The 15026-nt window shown below is 29.5% G+C and overlaps 2 protein-coding genes across 4 annotated transcripts; both read left to right on the forward strand.

Annotated features, from left to right (window-relative positions):
* The first annotated feature begins 7675 nt into the window (after positions 1–7675).
* Positions 7676–8681, forward strand: LOC130936844 (zinc finger BED domain-containing protein DAYSLEEPER-like). The gene is made up of 3 exons (XM_057867006.1): positions 7676–7978; positions 8076–8376; positions 8446–8681. The coding sequence occupies exons 1-3, from the start codon at positions 7676–7678 to the stop codon at positions 8520–8522; spliced, it is 681 nt and encodes a 226-aa protein (XP_057722989.1). The 3' UTR covers positions 8523–8681.
* A 1556-nt stretch (positions 8682–10237) lies between these two features.
* Positions 10238–14812, forward strand: LOC130933227 (type IV inositol polyphosphate 5-phosphatase 11). 3 transcript variants are annotated; one of them, XM_057862776.1, is made up of 8 exons: positions 10238–10430; positions 10545–10710; positions 10939–11072; positions 12195–12274; positions 12454–12579; positions 13229–13302; positions 13512–13649; positions 14448–14812. In XM_057862776.1, exons 1-8 carry the CDS (start codon positions 10408–10410, stop codon positions 14688–14690), a joined length of 984 nt encoding a protein of 327 aa, XP_057718759.1. In that variant the 5' UTR covers positions 10238–10407; the 3' UTR covers positions 14691–14812. The 3 variants fall into 3 exon arrangements, with proteins under 3 accessions (XP_057718759.1, XP_057718758.1, XP_057718760.1); XM_057862775.1 differs by having other exon boundaries at positions 13115–13302; positions 14448–14809; XM_057862777.1 differs by having other exon boundaries at positions 10412–10430; positions 10545–10738; positions 13115–13302; positions 14448–14809.
* The last annotated feature ends 214 nt before the right edge of the window (positions 14813–15026 follow it).

A 15026-nucleotide genomic window follows, 5' to 3' on the forward strand; every position in this document is an offset into this window, starting at 1 on the left:
AAAATTAAAATAAGATATTGACGTAATTTTGAGGTTGAACTAATTTATTAGTGTGTTTTATCTAAGTAAATGTACTTTTCAACTAAATTATATTTATTTTTATTTTAAAAACTTTATTAGATTTTTTATTTTTATTTTTATCTTATTTGTTAAGTAAACATTTTATAAAATTTAAACGGAAAATTTTATTAAATATTGTTTGTTGATATGAATTTATTGATTAATAGTATAATTGGTAATTCAATGACAAATAATATATATATAACTTAGATAATAAGAATGATCATGAAATATTAGAATTATTTTGAATTATACACTTTTAATTTGTTTATCATTTGGGTAATGCATAGTTACTTGATTAGTATATACCAATTATCTACAAATTAATTTAAGTTATAACTATATCCGAATTAAATATTTTTTAAGTAAATGAAAATACGATATTATCGGTGTTCCTGCGTGAGAGTTGACTCCGAGGTATAGCGCGTTCTGGCAACACACAGACTAGCTTTTCTTGGAGTGGAGGGAGAGGAACGTCGTCTTCTTGGGTACCTGAAAAGGGACTCCAACGCTCAAGTTAGTAAGAGTATAAGATGAATATCAAATGACTCAGAATGAATAGTGTTGTGTACCTAAGATTGGGAGTGGATGTATTTATAGAATTACTTAGTGAGTCTGATATTGTGGAGCTGTTATTGAGTGGGTGATAACTGCTCTTTAGTGCTCTTCTTCAGAGAGATTTGCGGAGAGATTCCTGTGCCCATTTGAGTTGGCACGTAGTTGTTTGATTTAATAGGATAAGTCTGTTAGGAAATCAAAGTACGTACTCTCCACGTACTCCTAAAATATCACGTGTATATTTAGTTTTAATTATATTCCGATTTATAGTTTTACCGAATTATAGCTAATGGACGGAACAATCGACATTTAGAATTTTATCAACAAAAATTTAAATTAATTATTATTTTTTTGGTTCTATAGGAGCAAAGTAACAAAAATGCAAAATGCTAACTAACTCTTCGAGTATAAATAACTAACTTCTTAGTCAAGCCGGTTTTGTGAGGTTGCTTCTTTCTTGTTTTATTCTTAGACTTAGAGCCACTGTCCATTGTTTTCTCCCGTTTTTCTTGTTTCTCTGACCGGCTTCGATTCTTTCTCAAAATGCCGAAGTGCGCACATTGTAGAAAAAATAGGAAGGTATGCAGGGAAGGAGAATGCAAGTACCGCCGACATTTTAGACCAGAGTCACCAATTCAGAAGCCACGTACGATCTGCTTAGTTCGGTGTTTACACCGACGGGTGTGTTGAATTTTCTGGAAAGGGACTTAGATCATGAAGATTACTCAAATACACAGTTAAGGCTCTCAAATGGAATGCCTTACAATGGAATAAGCATCCAGTGACAGGTGCTCTTCATTCATACAACAACTTGCAAAACAAACTGCGAGATCTCCAACGATGAATCATATTGATGAGGATGCGGTTTCGCCAAGAACTAATTTTTTATTTTTAATATTGGATGAACTATTTTTTTATTTTTAATATTGGATTAACAATGGTATTTTTTTAAATTGTGATCTACTGTGGTATTTTTCTAAAATGTGCGATGATTTAATGTATGGAGTACAAATCGGACTGTCCGATTTTTAAGAGGTACAGAAATCGAACCCTCCGATTTTTAGGTACACAAATCAGATCGTTCGATTTCTGTACTCGGACCGTCCGATTTGTGTTGAAAAAATAAAAAATTTTTGGAGTACATCCGATTTGTGTACTCTAAATTTTTTAACACAAATCGGTAGGTCCGATTTGTGTACTCCAAATTTTTTAAATTTTTTTAAGGTGGGTCCAATTTGTGTACTCCCGTAATTTTGAAAAATACCAAAAATCACCACGTTAAAGTATAACATTCATTTTACTACCATATCAAAATTTTTTAACCCGCCAGAAACTTCTACAAGGACTCCAACCCCGCCACCGCCACCTTCTCCTCTTCCTCCTCCTCCAAGAGAACGAAGGGAAAGGAGGAGCAAGGTGATCAATCATATTGCAAACTAAAAACTTCAATACATTAATCTTTGATTGCTATTTCCTGAAACTGTATATATATATATATATATATATATATATATAGAGTGAGAGAGAGATATATAGTTTGGGAAGATTTTAACTTTTCCTTATTGATCTTGTACATCCGATTTGTGTACTCCAAATTTTTTTAATTTTTTCAACACAAAACGGTAGGTCCAATCTGTGTACTCCAAATTTTTAAAATTTTGTGTACCCCATAATTTTGAAAAATACCAAAAATCACCACGTTAAAGTATAACACTCATTTTACTACCATATCAAAATTTTTTAGCCCGCCAAGAACTTCTATAAGGGCCCCAACTCCACTTTATGTATAAATCACAATTAACATGCTAATAAATTCATTCACACTAAATTTGTGTTATATATATATATAGAGAGAGAGATAGTTTGGGAAGATAGGTATGCATCACAAAGAGTACGAAGAGTATGCATCACAAAGAGGATTTCAACATGATATCTTTGTGGCTACTGCATTGGTTGACATGTATGCTAAAAGTGGGAATTTAGACAGTGCACAGAGAGTTTTCAATGACATGCCACCGAAAAATGAAGTTTCTTGGAATGCAATGATCGCTGGGCTTGCTTCTCATGGCAAAGCAAAGGAAGCACTGTCACTCAGGGGCGCAGGTACATATACAAAGAGGGGGCAATGGCCCCCCCAAAATTTTAGTTTTATTTAAAAAAAAAAAACTCTACTCCCCGTTTTCTTTATTTCCCAGCCCTCCCCTCCCTTTTTATTTCATAATTTTCCCAATTCCCTTGGCCCATTTTAATTTCTACAAATAGCCCAATAACTCATTTTCCATCCCCTTTTTTAATTTTTCAGTATATAACCAATTTTCTTCTCATCGGGTCATTCTCTTTTTTTATTTTCTAAATTCTAATTCCCAGCGCCAGTTTCTCTCTCTTCTCTTTCCCTCCTTCACTTTCCAAAATTTCAGGTAACAACTTTTTCTATTCTTCTTCTTTTTTATCTCTTTAATCTTCTTATTTTTTACTTCTTTGACTCTTATTTCGACACAAATTCAATTATAGATGATTTTGAAAATAGAAAAAAACGTCGAATAACTTTTTCATGATACAAAACTGTAAGTGGTAATTTTTATATACTATTGTTTTATTTTGATTGAGATTATATATTTATTTTTTTTTAATTTTATCAATAGAAATAGTAATATAAAATATTTGTAGTAAATTATTAAATATCGCCCCCCCTAAATAGTTAGCCTAGCTCCGCCCCTGCTGTCACTATTTCTCTGCTTGTGTGCATGCAGGCCTGGTTGATGAAGGCTATAGATTGTTTGATATGATGAGCACATTGTTCGGATTAGTGCCGAAAATTGAGCACTACTCTTGCATGGTTGATCTTTTGGCGCGCGCTGGTCATCTGTATGAAGCTTGGGATCTCATTGAGAAAATGCCTGAAAAGCCAGATAAGGTCACATTAGGAGCTTTACATGGTGCGTGTCAAAGGCTGAAAAATGTAGATATAGGTGAACGGGTTGGATCCTTCAAATTCTGGGAACTATATCATCTCATCAAAAATATATGCAAATTCGAAAATGTTGGAAGATTCAGCAAGGATGAGATTGTTGATGAGACAAAAGGGTGTCAGTAAAAATCCTGGTTGTAGCTGGATTGAAATTGAGAATCAATTGCACGAGTTTCATGCTGGTGATGGTCTGCACGTAAGTGCTACGGATATATATGGCATAATATAAGGAGCTCAAAAGGGAAGGATATGTCCCTAAAATTGTTGATTAGTTGCATGAGGAGCTGAATTGCTGAAAGAGTTGTTTTATTGGAAAGTACTGAAGTAGCTAACGTCTGAACTACATAGCATTCAGCTTTCTCAGCTCCAATTGTTTTGGTTTCATTAAGTTTGATCTGATGGCACATATCAAGATTAGTAGAGTGGGCGTTAGGTACGTTAAAGTATTCTTTCATAAAGATTTGATTTATATAATTCAAGGTGGACAAAACAAACCTCTAGCAGATACATATGCTCCAAATGCCATATGAAAATGGAAAGGAAATGATAGTGAAATCAGTTTTTTGGTGTCGATCTCTTTTGGAGTATCCATGAGAATTATTGTCCCCCTATTGACAATTTCGTAAGCAGTAGGGGGAAAAGAAAGTTGTATAGTGTTGGGAGGAGTATAGTGTTGTGCTTGGACTTTCAGCAGTTTTTGATCCCCGGATTAAGCTTTCTTCTTTGGAGTTTCTCTTTTCAAAAATTGATCCTTCTACAAGTCATGAGAAGACAGAGCATGTGAAAAGAAAGTTGTATAAGCTTTTTGAGGGATATACAAGCAACAACAACATTCCCTCTACTACTACCCAGATGAAGATTTATGTGATTGTGATGAAGATGAAGATGAAGATGAAGATGAAGATGAAGAAGAAGATGATGATGATGATGCTCTAAATGGTTGAAGAGTTGGATCATCCGTTTACACTTGCAATTTATTACAATCATGCTTTCTAGTTAGTTATTTTGTCCCTAATTTTTGGTTTTTGGTTTTTGGTTATGATTTCTCAGAAACTCAACTAATTTTGTTCAGGAGTACCGTATGAACAAGTGAAGAGGTTGTTTGGTTTTAGGTTCAGGTAGTCTATTTTAATTTTGATTATGAAGTTACTTTTCATTTTAGCAGAAGTATCTTTCAGAAGAGCTATTAGTTTTTTTTTCTTTTTTAGTTGACAAACAGTTATCAGTTATATATCTTGGATATTAAATTATCATTTTTAATTGAGCTTTGAAAATTCTTAATTTCTTACAAGATGTAAAATAACTTGATCTTCATTAAAGATTGGGTTTATTCGACAAAATTACTCAAAACATTTGGTAAAAGTAAAACTAGTTGACGACTTATCTATTTTTCAATGTTTTGAAGAATATCAAATTAATTTATATGTTAATTATTCATGTTTAAATCACTATTTTAGAATATTATTTTTTAACTTTATAGTTTGCATAATAGCAGTCTTTAACGTGGTCAGCACCAAAAGGATTTCGTATACTTTTAGTTGTCACACTATGTGTGAACAAGTGGAAAGGTTTTATAGGTATGTGGTAAATGATGTTTTTGGTAAACAAAAAATAATTAAAAACTTTTGTTTTTTCTTTTTAAAAGTAAGGTATTATTAGATTTTACAAAAAATAAATAATTTATTTTTTAATAAATTTTTTTAAAAGATATATTTAAATATAATTAAAATTTAATAAAAATATTTTTTTAAAATAATATTTTTTTCATCAAAAAAATTAATCTAATCAAACACTTACTTTAATAGTCAACTCACCTATATTTTAATTAATGTCGGAAGTATTAAATTTTATTTTATATATATAATAATTTATTGATTAATAAATTTTAAATAAAATTCAGATTCACAATTTTTAGTTTGATAAACTAAGAAAATACTATTAAAATAAAAATAAATTTAATAATAAAAAATTAATAACTAATAAAATCTAATAATTTGCGAACATTTTTACTAATTTTAACATTATCTATCAAGTATAAAATTCATACTTTATATTCATTATAGTAACTTTTTTTTTAATTATATCTTATCATTTTTTTTGTTATCAATGGATGTGGATTTTATAATATATATATAATTTATTAACTTTTAAAGTCTTGTTAATAAATATCTTAAAAATAGTTTTAGAGATATCATCAATAGAAAAAAAAAGGATATGAATAGAAAGCACAAACTATGGGTCGAGCTAGTGTAAGGTCTGTGTATATTTTTTTTTTTGGGTATAAGCCTGTGAATATGTTAATGTACCGTCACTCTAACATCTAAAAAGTTGGGCCATGGACAAAATAATGTAGGCCCATTTAGCCCAATACAGGTAGAGCTCTGTCTCTCTCTTTCTCTCTCTCTCTCTCTCTCTCTCTCTCTCTCTCTCACACACATTTGGCGCGCGAATACACAGAAAATCAGAAACTATCCACATTCCACTCTCAGTCTCACTCAGTCACTACTCACTCAATCATGACTTTAGGTTTCTGAAACTTTCCATTTCTCACTCGATCACTCTTCTGCTTCTTTTCTCCGTTTCTTCTCTTCCATCACCGGCGAAGGTTACTCTCTCTCCCGGCGGCGAGCTGCTTCTTCTTCCGCTCTTCGTCTACGGCGATCGCATCTTACCTTCTTGTGGTACGTATAGATGAAAGAAATACGTGTCACTCATATGCTTTTTTTTTTCTAATCATGGTTAACTTTTATACATTGTTTAGGATATTTATTATTTTCGGATTTTCGTAGTGTAGTAATATTCAGGAAGAACCCTTGTCCTCTGCTTCCTGTGTTATGCAATATCACCTTTCTTTTCTCTCTCCTTTGTCTTTTAACTTTGTAAGATTCAGTTGTGCTTATTTTAAGTTGCGACTTACTTACTTGTCAGTATTTTTTTTTTAAATTTAATTTGATCAAACTCATTCATGAAAAAAAAAAAAATACTGATACATGTTTCAGAACTCAAATAATTGTTGTGTTGTGCTATGTTGTTTTCTGCAGTAACTTGAATAGTCCATTTTTGTTGTTTGACAATTAAAATGGAACTGTCTGACCAATCTGTTAGTCAGCCAAGTCTGGAAATGGAAGATTTCACACATGAACCTGAATTTGAAGAACCTACCTGTAAAAAGTGTAACTCAACAATCTCTGATTGTTGGAATTTTTTTACCAAAATTGATGGAGAGGATGGAAAAGAAAGGGCTAGGTGTAATGCTTGTGGAAAGGAATTAAAAGTTGAGGATTGTTTAGATGGGACATCATTATTAATCCACCATATTGAACAATGTGATGAAATTGAGATTGAAGATGCTCGTCAACTGGTTAAGGATATGCAAGGGCAATCAAAGTATCCTGGGATATACCTATTGGTGTTACTTAAGAAGGCTGTTGCCGCTGTACTTCTGCATGATATGCCAATAAATGTGTTCGATGAAGAGGACTTTGTAGATTTGTTGGATACTATGAATCCAATTACAGTGCCCATCTCTAGTGACACTATTAGAGATGCTGTGAAGATTCATACGATAGTACCCATCTCTAGTGACGCTATTAGAGACGCTGTGTCGAAGATTCATACGAAAGAGAAGGAGAAGCTCAAACAAACACTAGCAAGTATTCCTAGTAGGATTTGTCTAACTTCCTATTTATGGTCAACAGTTACTTTTGAGGATTATATATTTGTGAGTGCACATTTTGTTGCATTGCAACGCTTGGTGGTAAAGGCACCAAGCTTGAATTACGTCTAGATAATCCTGCTAGATCGAGTTTAACTTATTTGATGCTTGAATGTGCTCTCAAAAAACAGAGTGCATTTGTTAACTTTCAAGCGAAAGATCATGATTTTAAGTGCTGTCCTTCTGTTGAAGAATGGAAAAGAGCCGAAAGGATGTATAAATTCTTACTTCCCGTCTTTGACATTACGAAATTGTTTTCCGACACATCATATCCCACTTCCAACTTATACTTTTTACAAATTCACCAAATTCAACTGGCCCTGCAAGAAAGTTTAAATAGTGAAGATGAGGTGATAAGGAGTGTGGGAGAAAAAATGCTAATAGAATTTAAGACATATTGGGAGGAGTATAGTGTTGTGCTTGGACTTGCAGCAGTTCTTGATCCCCGGATTAAGCTTTCTTCTTTGGAGTTTCTCTTTTCAAAAATTGATGCTTCTACAAGTCATGAGAAGACAGAGCATGTGAAAAGAAAGTTGTATAAGCTTTTTGAGGGATATACAAGCAACAACAACATTCCTTCTACTACTTCCAATGTGCAGAGTGCTACTCCAACTCGCTCCCACCCTGCACCATCAAGTTCAGCTGGATTAAACGAAATGAAGCAGAGAATGTTTGGTGTAAGTAAATTTGTTCAATTTTATATATGATTTAACCTTATTTTTTCTCTTATAAATTGACTCATGTTGTTTACTTGGTGACTGTTATGTATGGAAGGCGTTGAAACATCATGAACTTGCACTAAGAGTTGGAAAGAGTCAACTTGATGTCTATCTGGATGAACCAAATTTGAACTTTGATTATTATGAGGATTTGGATGTATTGGAATGGTGGAAGTATACTCAGAAACGCTTTCCAGAATTATCAAAGATGGCATGTGACTTGCTGAGTATTCCCATTACGAATGTGGCGTCTAAGTCTGAATTTAGTATTGGTGGTCGAGTTCTTAGAAGGTACTCAGAGGATGATGAAGCTTTCATGTGTGGTCGAACTTGGTTGCGTGGTTTTTACTGTAAAGGTAATTTCCTTCTGATATTCTGTTATCATATATCCATTTGTTTTTATTTATTTTCTATTTTGGTAATAGATGAAGATGAAGATCACTGTAATTGTGGTGAAGATGAAAATGAAGATGGGGATGATGATGATGGTCTTAATGGTTGAAGAGTTGGATCATCCATTTACACTTGCAATTTATTAGAGTCATGCTTTCTACTTAATTTCAGGTAGTCAAATTTAATTTTGATTATGAAGATACTTTTTGTTTTAGAAGAGTATTTTTGAGAAGAAATATTAGTATTTTTCTTTTTTTTCCTAGTAACAATCAATTATAGTTATATCTGAAGATTAAATTATCATTTTTATTTTCTAACAATATTTTGTTTATTTTAATTATGAAAGATGTAAAATAGTTCAATACTTCAATATCTATTGAATTAGTCTAATAAAATTATTTAAAATATTTAGCAAAATTACCAACAAACTATCTATTTGAAGTAGGTTTAGCGAGTAAATTTTTTTTTAGTATCTTAATTTGTATTTTTTATTCTTAGTTTACACTTTTTTAGAATATTAGCTTTTCAACTCAATAGCTTGCATAATAGAGATAATAATAGCGGTTTTTAATATGGTCAGCGCCAAAAGGATTTCGTATACTTTTAGCATTTTTCTATTGAGTCTATTCGTATGAACATGTGGAAATGTTTTATAGGTAGCCAAACTACTTCAGCAATAGCACACTAATATCCACGTGTTGGGTTGAATTATACCTTTCCCAATTTGGATTAATCTAGCCGCCAATTAATAAACCTTAGTATGTGTTATACAATTAGGAAATGTTAAGGGATAATAATTTTAGTGAAAAAGAATAAAGTGAGTTAATATTTGTTTTAATGCAAGGAAAAAAAATACAAATTTTTGTTTAAATATTTATGCATGCTAGATGGTCATGAATCAAAGCTTTATTACTCACTTTAGTGGGATTTGTCATCTTTCTTCGATACATTTGTAGTAGTATTTCATTTTATAAATGTACTAACCCTTAAATATAGTTAGTAATAACATATTTACAAATTTCACAAGACTCTTAATTACATGGGGAAAATAATTTAAATCGTTTGGTAGTTATATTTTTCTTATTCAAACTTTCATGAAAGAATTGTTAGTTAAAAAGAATTAATAGGTAAAAATAGAGTTCAAATACTACTATGCTATGCAGGATAAACATAAAGACCCTAAAACTATCGATCTTACGATCATTTCTATATTTTTAATATAGAACACATGAATGATGAGTTATAAACGATTTTTAAGTAAATTTTGTACCAAATAATACGTGCACATATGTAAATTTTATACATAATATATACACCATAATACCAATTAAATCTACAAAAAAAAAAGATAAATCTCAAATTGCAAATGGATTTTATATACCTAATAATAATTTTAAAGGAAAAAAAAACTCATGTTGGCATTAAACAAGCTATTATAATAATTTAGTTCTTTTATTACTCGTTATTATTATTAATGAAACTTTTCAGATAGACTCTGAAAAAAGTAAAGATTTGGAGCTATATAGATCCAAATATATAGCTGTAGCAGCCTCTAATTACTCCTTCCATTGACAATAATCTTAGACGTATCATTTATTAGACTTTTATAATTTAGATTTAAGATAGTGTATGTTTGCTTGACGTAAATTGCATGGTGTGTGGTATAATCTTAACTCAATGGTCCTTTTCAACTTTGTTTTTAACTTCTCTTCATTGTCAACTAGACTCAACCTAACTCGTTAGAAAAAAACAAACAATATATCATATTCAAATGTTTCAATTTTAAATTGATTCAATTATATTCAAGATCTCTAGAATGGTAGAGAAGCATCACATAAATAATTGTCATGTGCATGATCTCTATATAAGTATGGTCCAAGTCAATGAATTTAAAAACCCTTCATTTCATCTCTCTTTTTATTATATTATCCTTCATAAAAATAGTGACTTTTCACTCAAAATAATCTTCTTCTTTTTGGGAAATTAACACCACAATGGGGAACCTCTTTTGCAAAGGGTAAGTGAAATTATGGAATAATTATGATCAACATTTTTTATTATTATTACCACACATACATATATTTTCTTAATATTTTGTGACATTATTGAATTATTATTGAATATTTTTCAGGAAGAATTATTCAAGGTGGAAGAGGAGGCCAATGATGAGTTTCATTCATAACCAAGCTTCTCCAACTCACATAGGAATAAGAACGGTGGAAGCTGAAAATGTTTGCAACTTTTCAACTCATTCGGATCTATGTATCTCCATAGCAACTTGGAATATGAATGGCCAGGTGCAGATCACAATTCTAATTTAAACAAGTAAGGTTTTTCGTTTGAAAAAAAAAAAAACTTTTATTATATTGTTGCTAGTAGTTTAATTTGAATATAATAAGGATTGTATTATTATATGATCGGTTTTAGAAAATTTTCAAACGAGAAACCAAATATATATGTTATGAACTTCGTTTGTTGATTTTTTCATGTATGTTTTAATTTAATTAAATTGTGAATATTATTAGGTTTCGTTTGAAGAGCTGGCAGATATGGTTGGTAGCAACCGAGAATTTGAACTTTTAGCAGTTGGATTGCAAGAAGCTCCAAAAGAAAGAAAAGTTGCAACACTCCTCAAAGAAGCTCTACATGAAACTCACACGTAAGTCATTTTTTTTTTTATAAAATTAGGAGTGAGACTCAAATTCGAGATCTCTAGATAAGAAATAAGAGACTATATCATTTAAGTTATAGTTTTTTAGTCACACACATAAATTATTATTTTTAGATGATAATTTAAGATACCTAAAATAATAATTAAAATATTGGCACATACTATATATAACAATTTAGGCAAAATAAATCAAATTATTTAATATGGTCAATTATATATAATTTTTTTATATAAGACATCTTAATTTCAATAGTTATCTGATTATTTTTAGACTTATTATGTTACATCATCAACATTATTTTCTTAGCCAAGATTGAGTTATTAATATAAAAATGAAAAACAATAAAACCAATTAATTATCCTAATGACAAAGTCAAAGAAATTATGATATTAAGTTTCACCAACTGAAAACAAGAACTCAATAAGGTACTATTCCCCCCCCCCCCCCCCCCCCCCCCCCAAAAAATTATGTAGGCCTAGTTGTAACAATCTTTCTAAAAGAAAATTATGTTTTCTTTTTCTATTTTGTGAAGTTTTGAGAATTAATATGAAATTATTTACTATGTATTTAACTAAAAATTATTGACCACCTATTATTATTATTTGGTAGATTTTTTTGTTTAAAGTACAAAAGCCTTAACTTTTGGTTCGGCTTTAAGATTGAGGGAAATAGAACTTAGAAGTGTGGCGCAATAAGTTGTGAAAGTTTATCCAATTGTAATGTGTTGTCAACTTCTGATGAGTGATGATGCACCTTATATATGTTCATACCTTATGCCATGGCTCTTGCTACTAATTGCTTTAATTTATGTTTTATATATAGTATAGAAGAATCTATATCTATATCTATATCTATCTCTTAATAAGTGTCATGTCACAAAATGCAACTGTTGGAAATTCACTTAAAAAGAAAAGTATATAAAATCTTGTATAATTAATTATATCTTGCACCTCATTACATGAATTTACAAGCACAACAATTGTTATTGGCAGCATTATTCTGTCATCATCAAAATTAGGACCATCTTTGATTTTCTTTGTTTGTGTACTAACTAATAATTAATGTTCTTCTCTTTTCCATCATTATATTTTTTTTTTCTTTAAATGAAGCATGATAGGTAAAGTAATAATGGGATCTTTGCAGCTCTACCTATTTGGGCCATCAAATGCAAAAAAATCTTCCATTACAGGTACAATATTCTGACCCTTATGCAATAATAAGGAAAAGAAAATAAATATACTAAAGGGTGACTTTTTTTTAAGAAATTAATTAGTAGGATAATAAAAATATTTTTTTAGCATTTTTTATTAGTGTTTTTTTTTTCAAAATCATACTACTAATAAATGTAATAGTTTTTACTATATGCAGAATTGAAGATGGACAAACAGTCAATTGGGGGATTTGGAGGAATAATTGGAAGAAAAAAAGGAGCTGTTGCAATCCGAATTAACTACAAAGGCATTAGAATTGTTTTCATCTCTTGCCATCTCTCCGGTAAATATATATTTAAGAGATATGTAATTCGTAATTAAAATCGATATGTATTTTGTTTTATTTAAATTTAAAAAAAAGTAATTTAGAATATAGTATCAGAACTTTTTTGATATAAAATTTTAGAATTCGATCTTTGTTGACCTCAAAAAGAATTTAACATAAGACAAATTAAAAAAAAAAACATATAAAAATATATAAATAAATCCAAAAAAAACTTTTGCTCAAGCGAGCATGTTAAAAATATTATTCATGTATTTTTTTATTTACTTAAACTTTAAAAAAACGGTATCATATAAAAAATATTAAATAGTAAAATTTATACTATAAAAAGAGATAATGTATGAATTTGATACAATATAAAAAAGAATGAGTATACAAAACTTAAATAATGATATAATTAAGCTTTTAAGTTGTGATTTTAGACAACATCAATACATCATATATTAATTTCTAATTATAAACTTTTCTTAAAAATATCTTCAAAGATATTGGATTATTACATACTAATGTGTTAATTAATTTAAATTTGCATAAGCTCATGCAAGCAAGGTAGAGGAAAGAAATTGTGAATGCAGGCACATATCACACTCTCTATTCTCTAAGAATTGGAATCCATATTCAAGACCATCACATATTACTATTTGGTTAGGAGATTTAAACTACAGGCTTCAAGGCATTGATACTTATCCAGCCAGAAATCTTATCAACAATGACCTTCATCAGGTATTGAATTATATATAATCCTCATTTAATTTTTTTAAAATATAGACTATATCCTTAAAAATATAGAACTTGTAATTAATACATTTTTTTGCAGAACTAAATAATGCATACATAGATATGCACCATATAATACACAACAAAATTGCTACCATGAATTAAAATAAAATAAAATAAAATAATTAGTCCCTTTTAATTATTTTTTATTTCAGAGGCTGCATGGAAAAGATCAGCTTTTACAAGAGGCTGGGCGTGGACAAATATTCAATGGCTTTTGTGAGGGAACATTGACATTTAAGCCTACTTATAAATACAACAAAGGAAGTAGCAACTATGATACAAGTTACAAGGTCATCTCATTATTAATCTTATTCTAGTATAATTAAATTCCATCACAACATTATTATGACATCTACTAATAGAGTTAATTAGCTAGCTAGATTTTTTTATGATCATATGTTTATTATTCTTATTAAAAAAATATAAATAAACCTTTAATTTTTTAATTTAAAAATATATAAATTTTTAATTTATTGAAAGAATAAATTATCATTTGTATTTATAAAAGATATAGACGCCGACAAATAAAACGACAATTGTAACCACGGAAGATGGCTTTCGTGTGCCAAAAGTACCGGACATTGGTTACACAATTAGTCTGTTAGGTACTTTTGACACACATAAGCCATTTTCTGTGGTTACAATTATCGTTTTATTCTTATATGGGTACATTTGTCAGCTTCTGTATTTTTTATGGGTACAAATAATAATTTATTCTTTATTAAAAATATAAAAGCGTTATGTTATTTTAAAATAAAAGATATTTAATTTCTTTCGTCTAAAATATATAAAAATAAGATCTCTCTGAAAAATTTAAATGTTAATTTCACATTTTAAAAAATAATGAATATTTTTATATTAATTAATCAAAAACTTTTTTTTGTAAGATAAAAAATTAAGAACTTATTTATCATTTATTCTTATTATTGGTTATTAAGAACGAACAACCGGTTTATTTATTACATTATAGTCAAACAACGTGTGTATTTAATTACTTAATTAAAGCTTTGTGTTAGTGTGTGGTTTTAGCTTATTATTATTGACATTCATCGTAATTAATTATGAGATAATTAATGTGATTAAAGCAGGTTCGAGTGCCAGCATGGACCGATCGCATATTATTCAAAATAGAAGATGAAAGTGACATTGAAGCAACTTTACATTCTTATGAATCCATGGATGAAATTAATGGTTCTGATCATAAACCTGTAAAGGCACATCTCTGCTTAAGATTAATTCGTCAACGTCGTCTTCCACCAATAATTGAAAACTCTAATTCTATTATCAATAGTAATAATAATAATAATAATATTAATCAACTTTCTAGTTAGCAAGTGCTTCGCTTGAAACGTCGTATTCTAATAATGTAATGTCGTAATTTTTCCTTTCTTCATTACTATTTCAGATTCTTTTATATAATCTCTCATTTGTCAATAATTTTGTATTAATTAATTAATGTACTAGAGATAGAAACATTTGGAAATTAATTTTTTCATCAATAATCAGTTGATATTTTTGTTCATCAATATTTATTTTATAATAATAATAATAATAATAATAATAATAATAATAATAATAATAATAATAATTTAATCCCTTAAATGTTAAGAGTAAAAATTAACTAACAAATAAAGTAGTAATTGGTAAAAATTAAGGGATTAAAATTT

The sequence above is a fragment of the Arachis stenosperma genome, chromosome 6, assembly GCF_014773155.1.
Source record: "Arachis stenosperma cultivar V10309 chromosome 6, arast.V10309.gnm1.PFL2, whole genome shotgun sequence".
In the NCBI taxonomy this organism is placed as follows: Eukaryota; Viridiplantae; Streptophyta; class Magnoliopsida; order Fabales; family Fabaceae; genus Arachis; species Arachis stenosperma.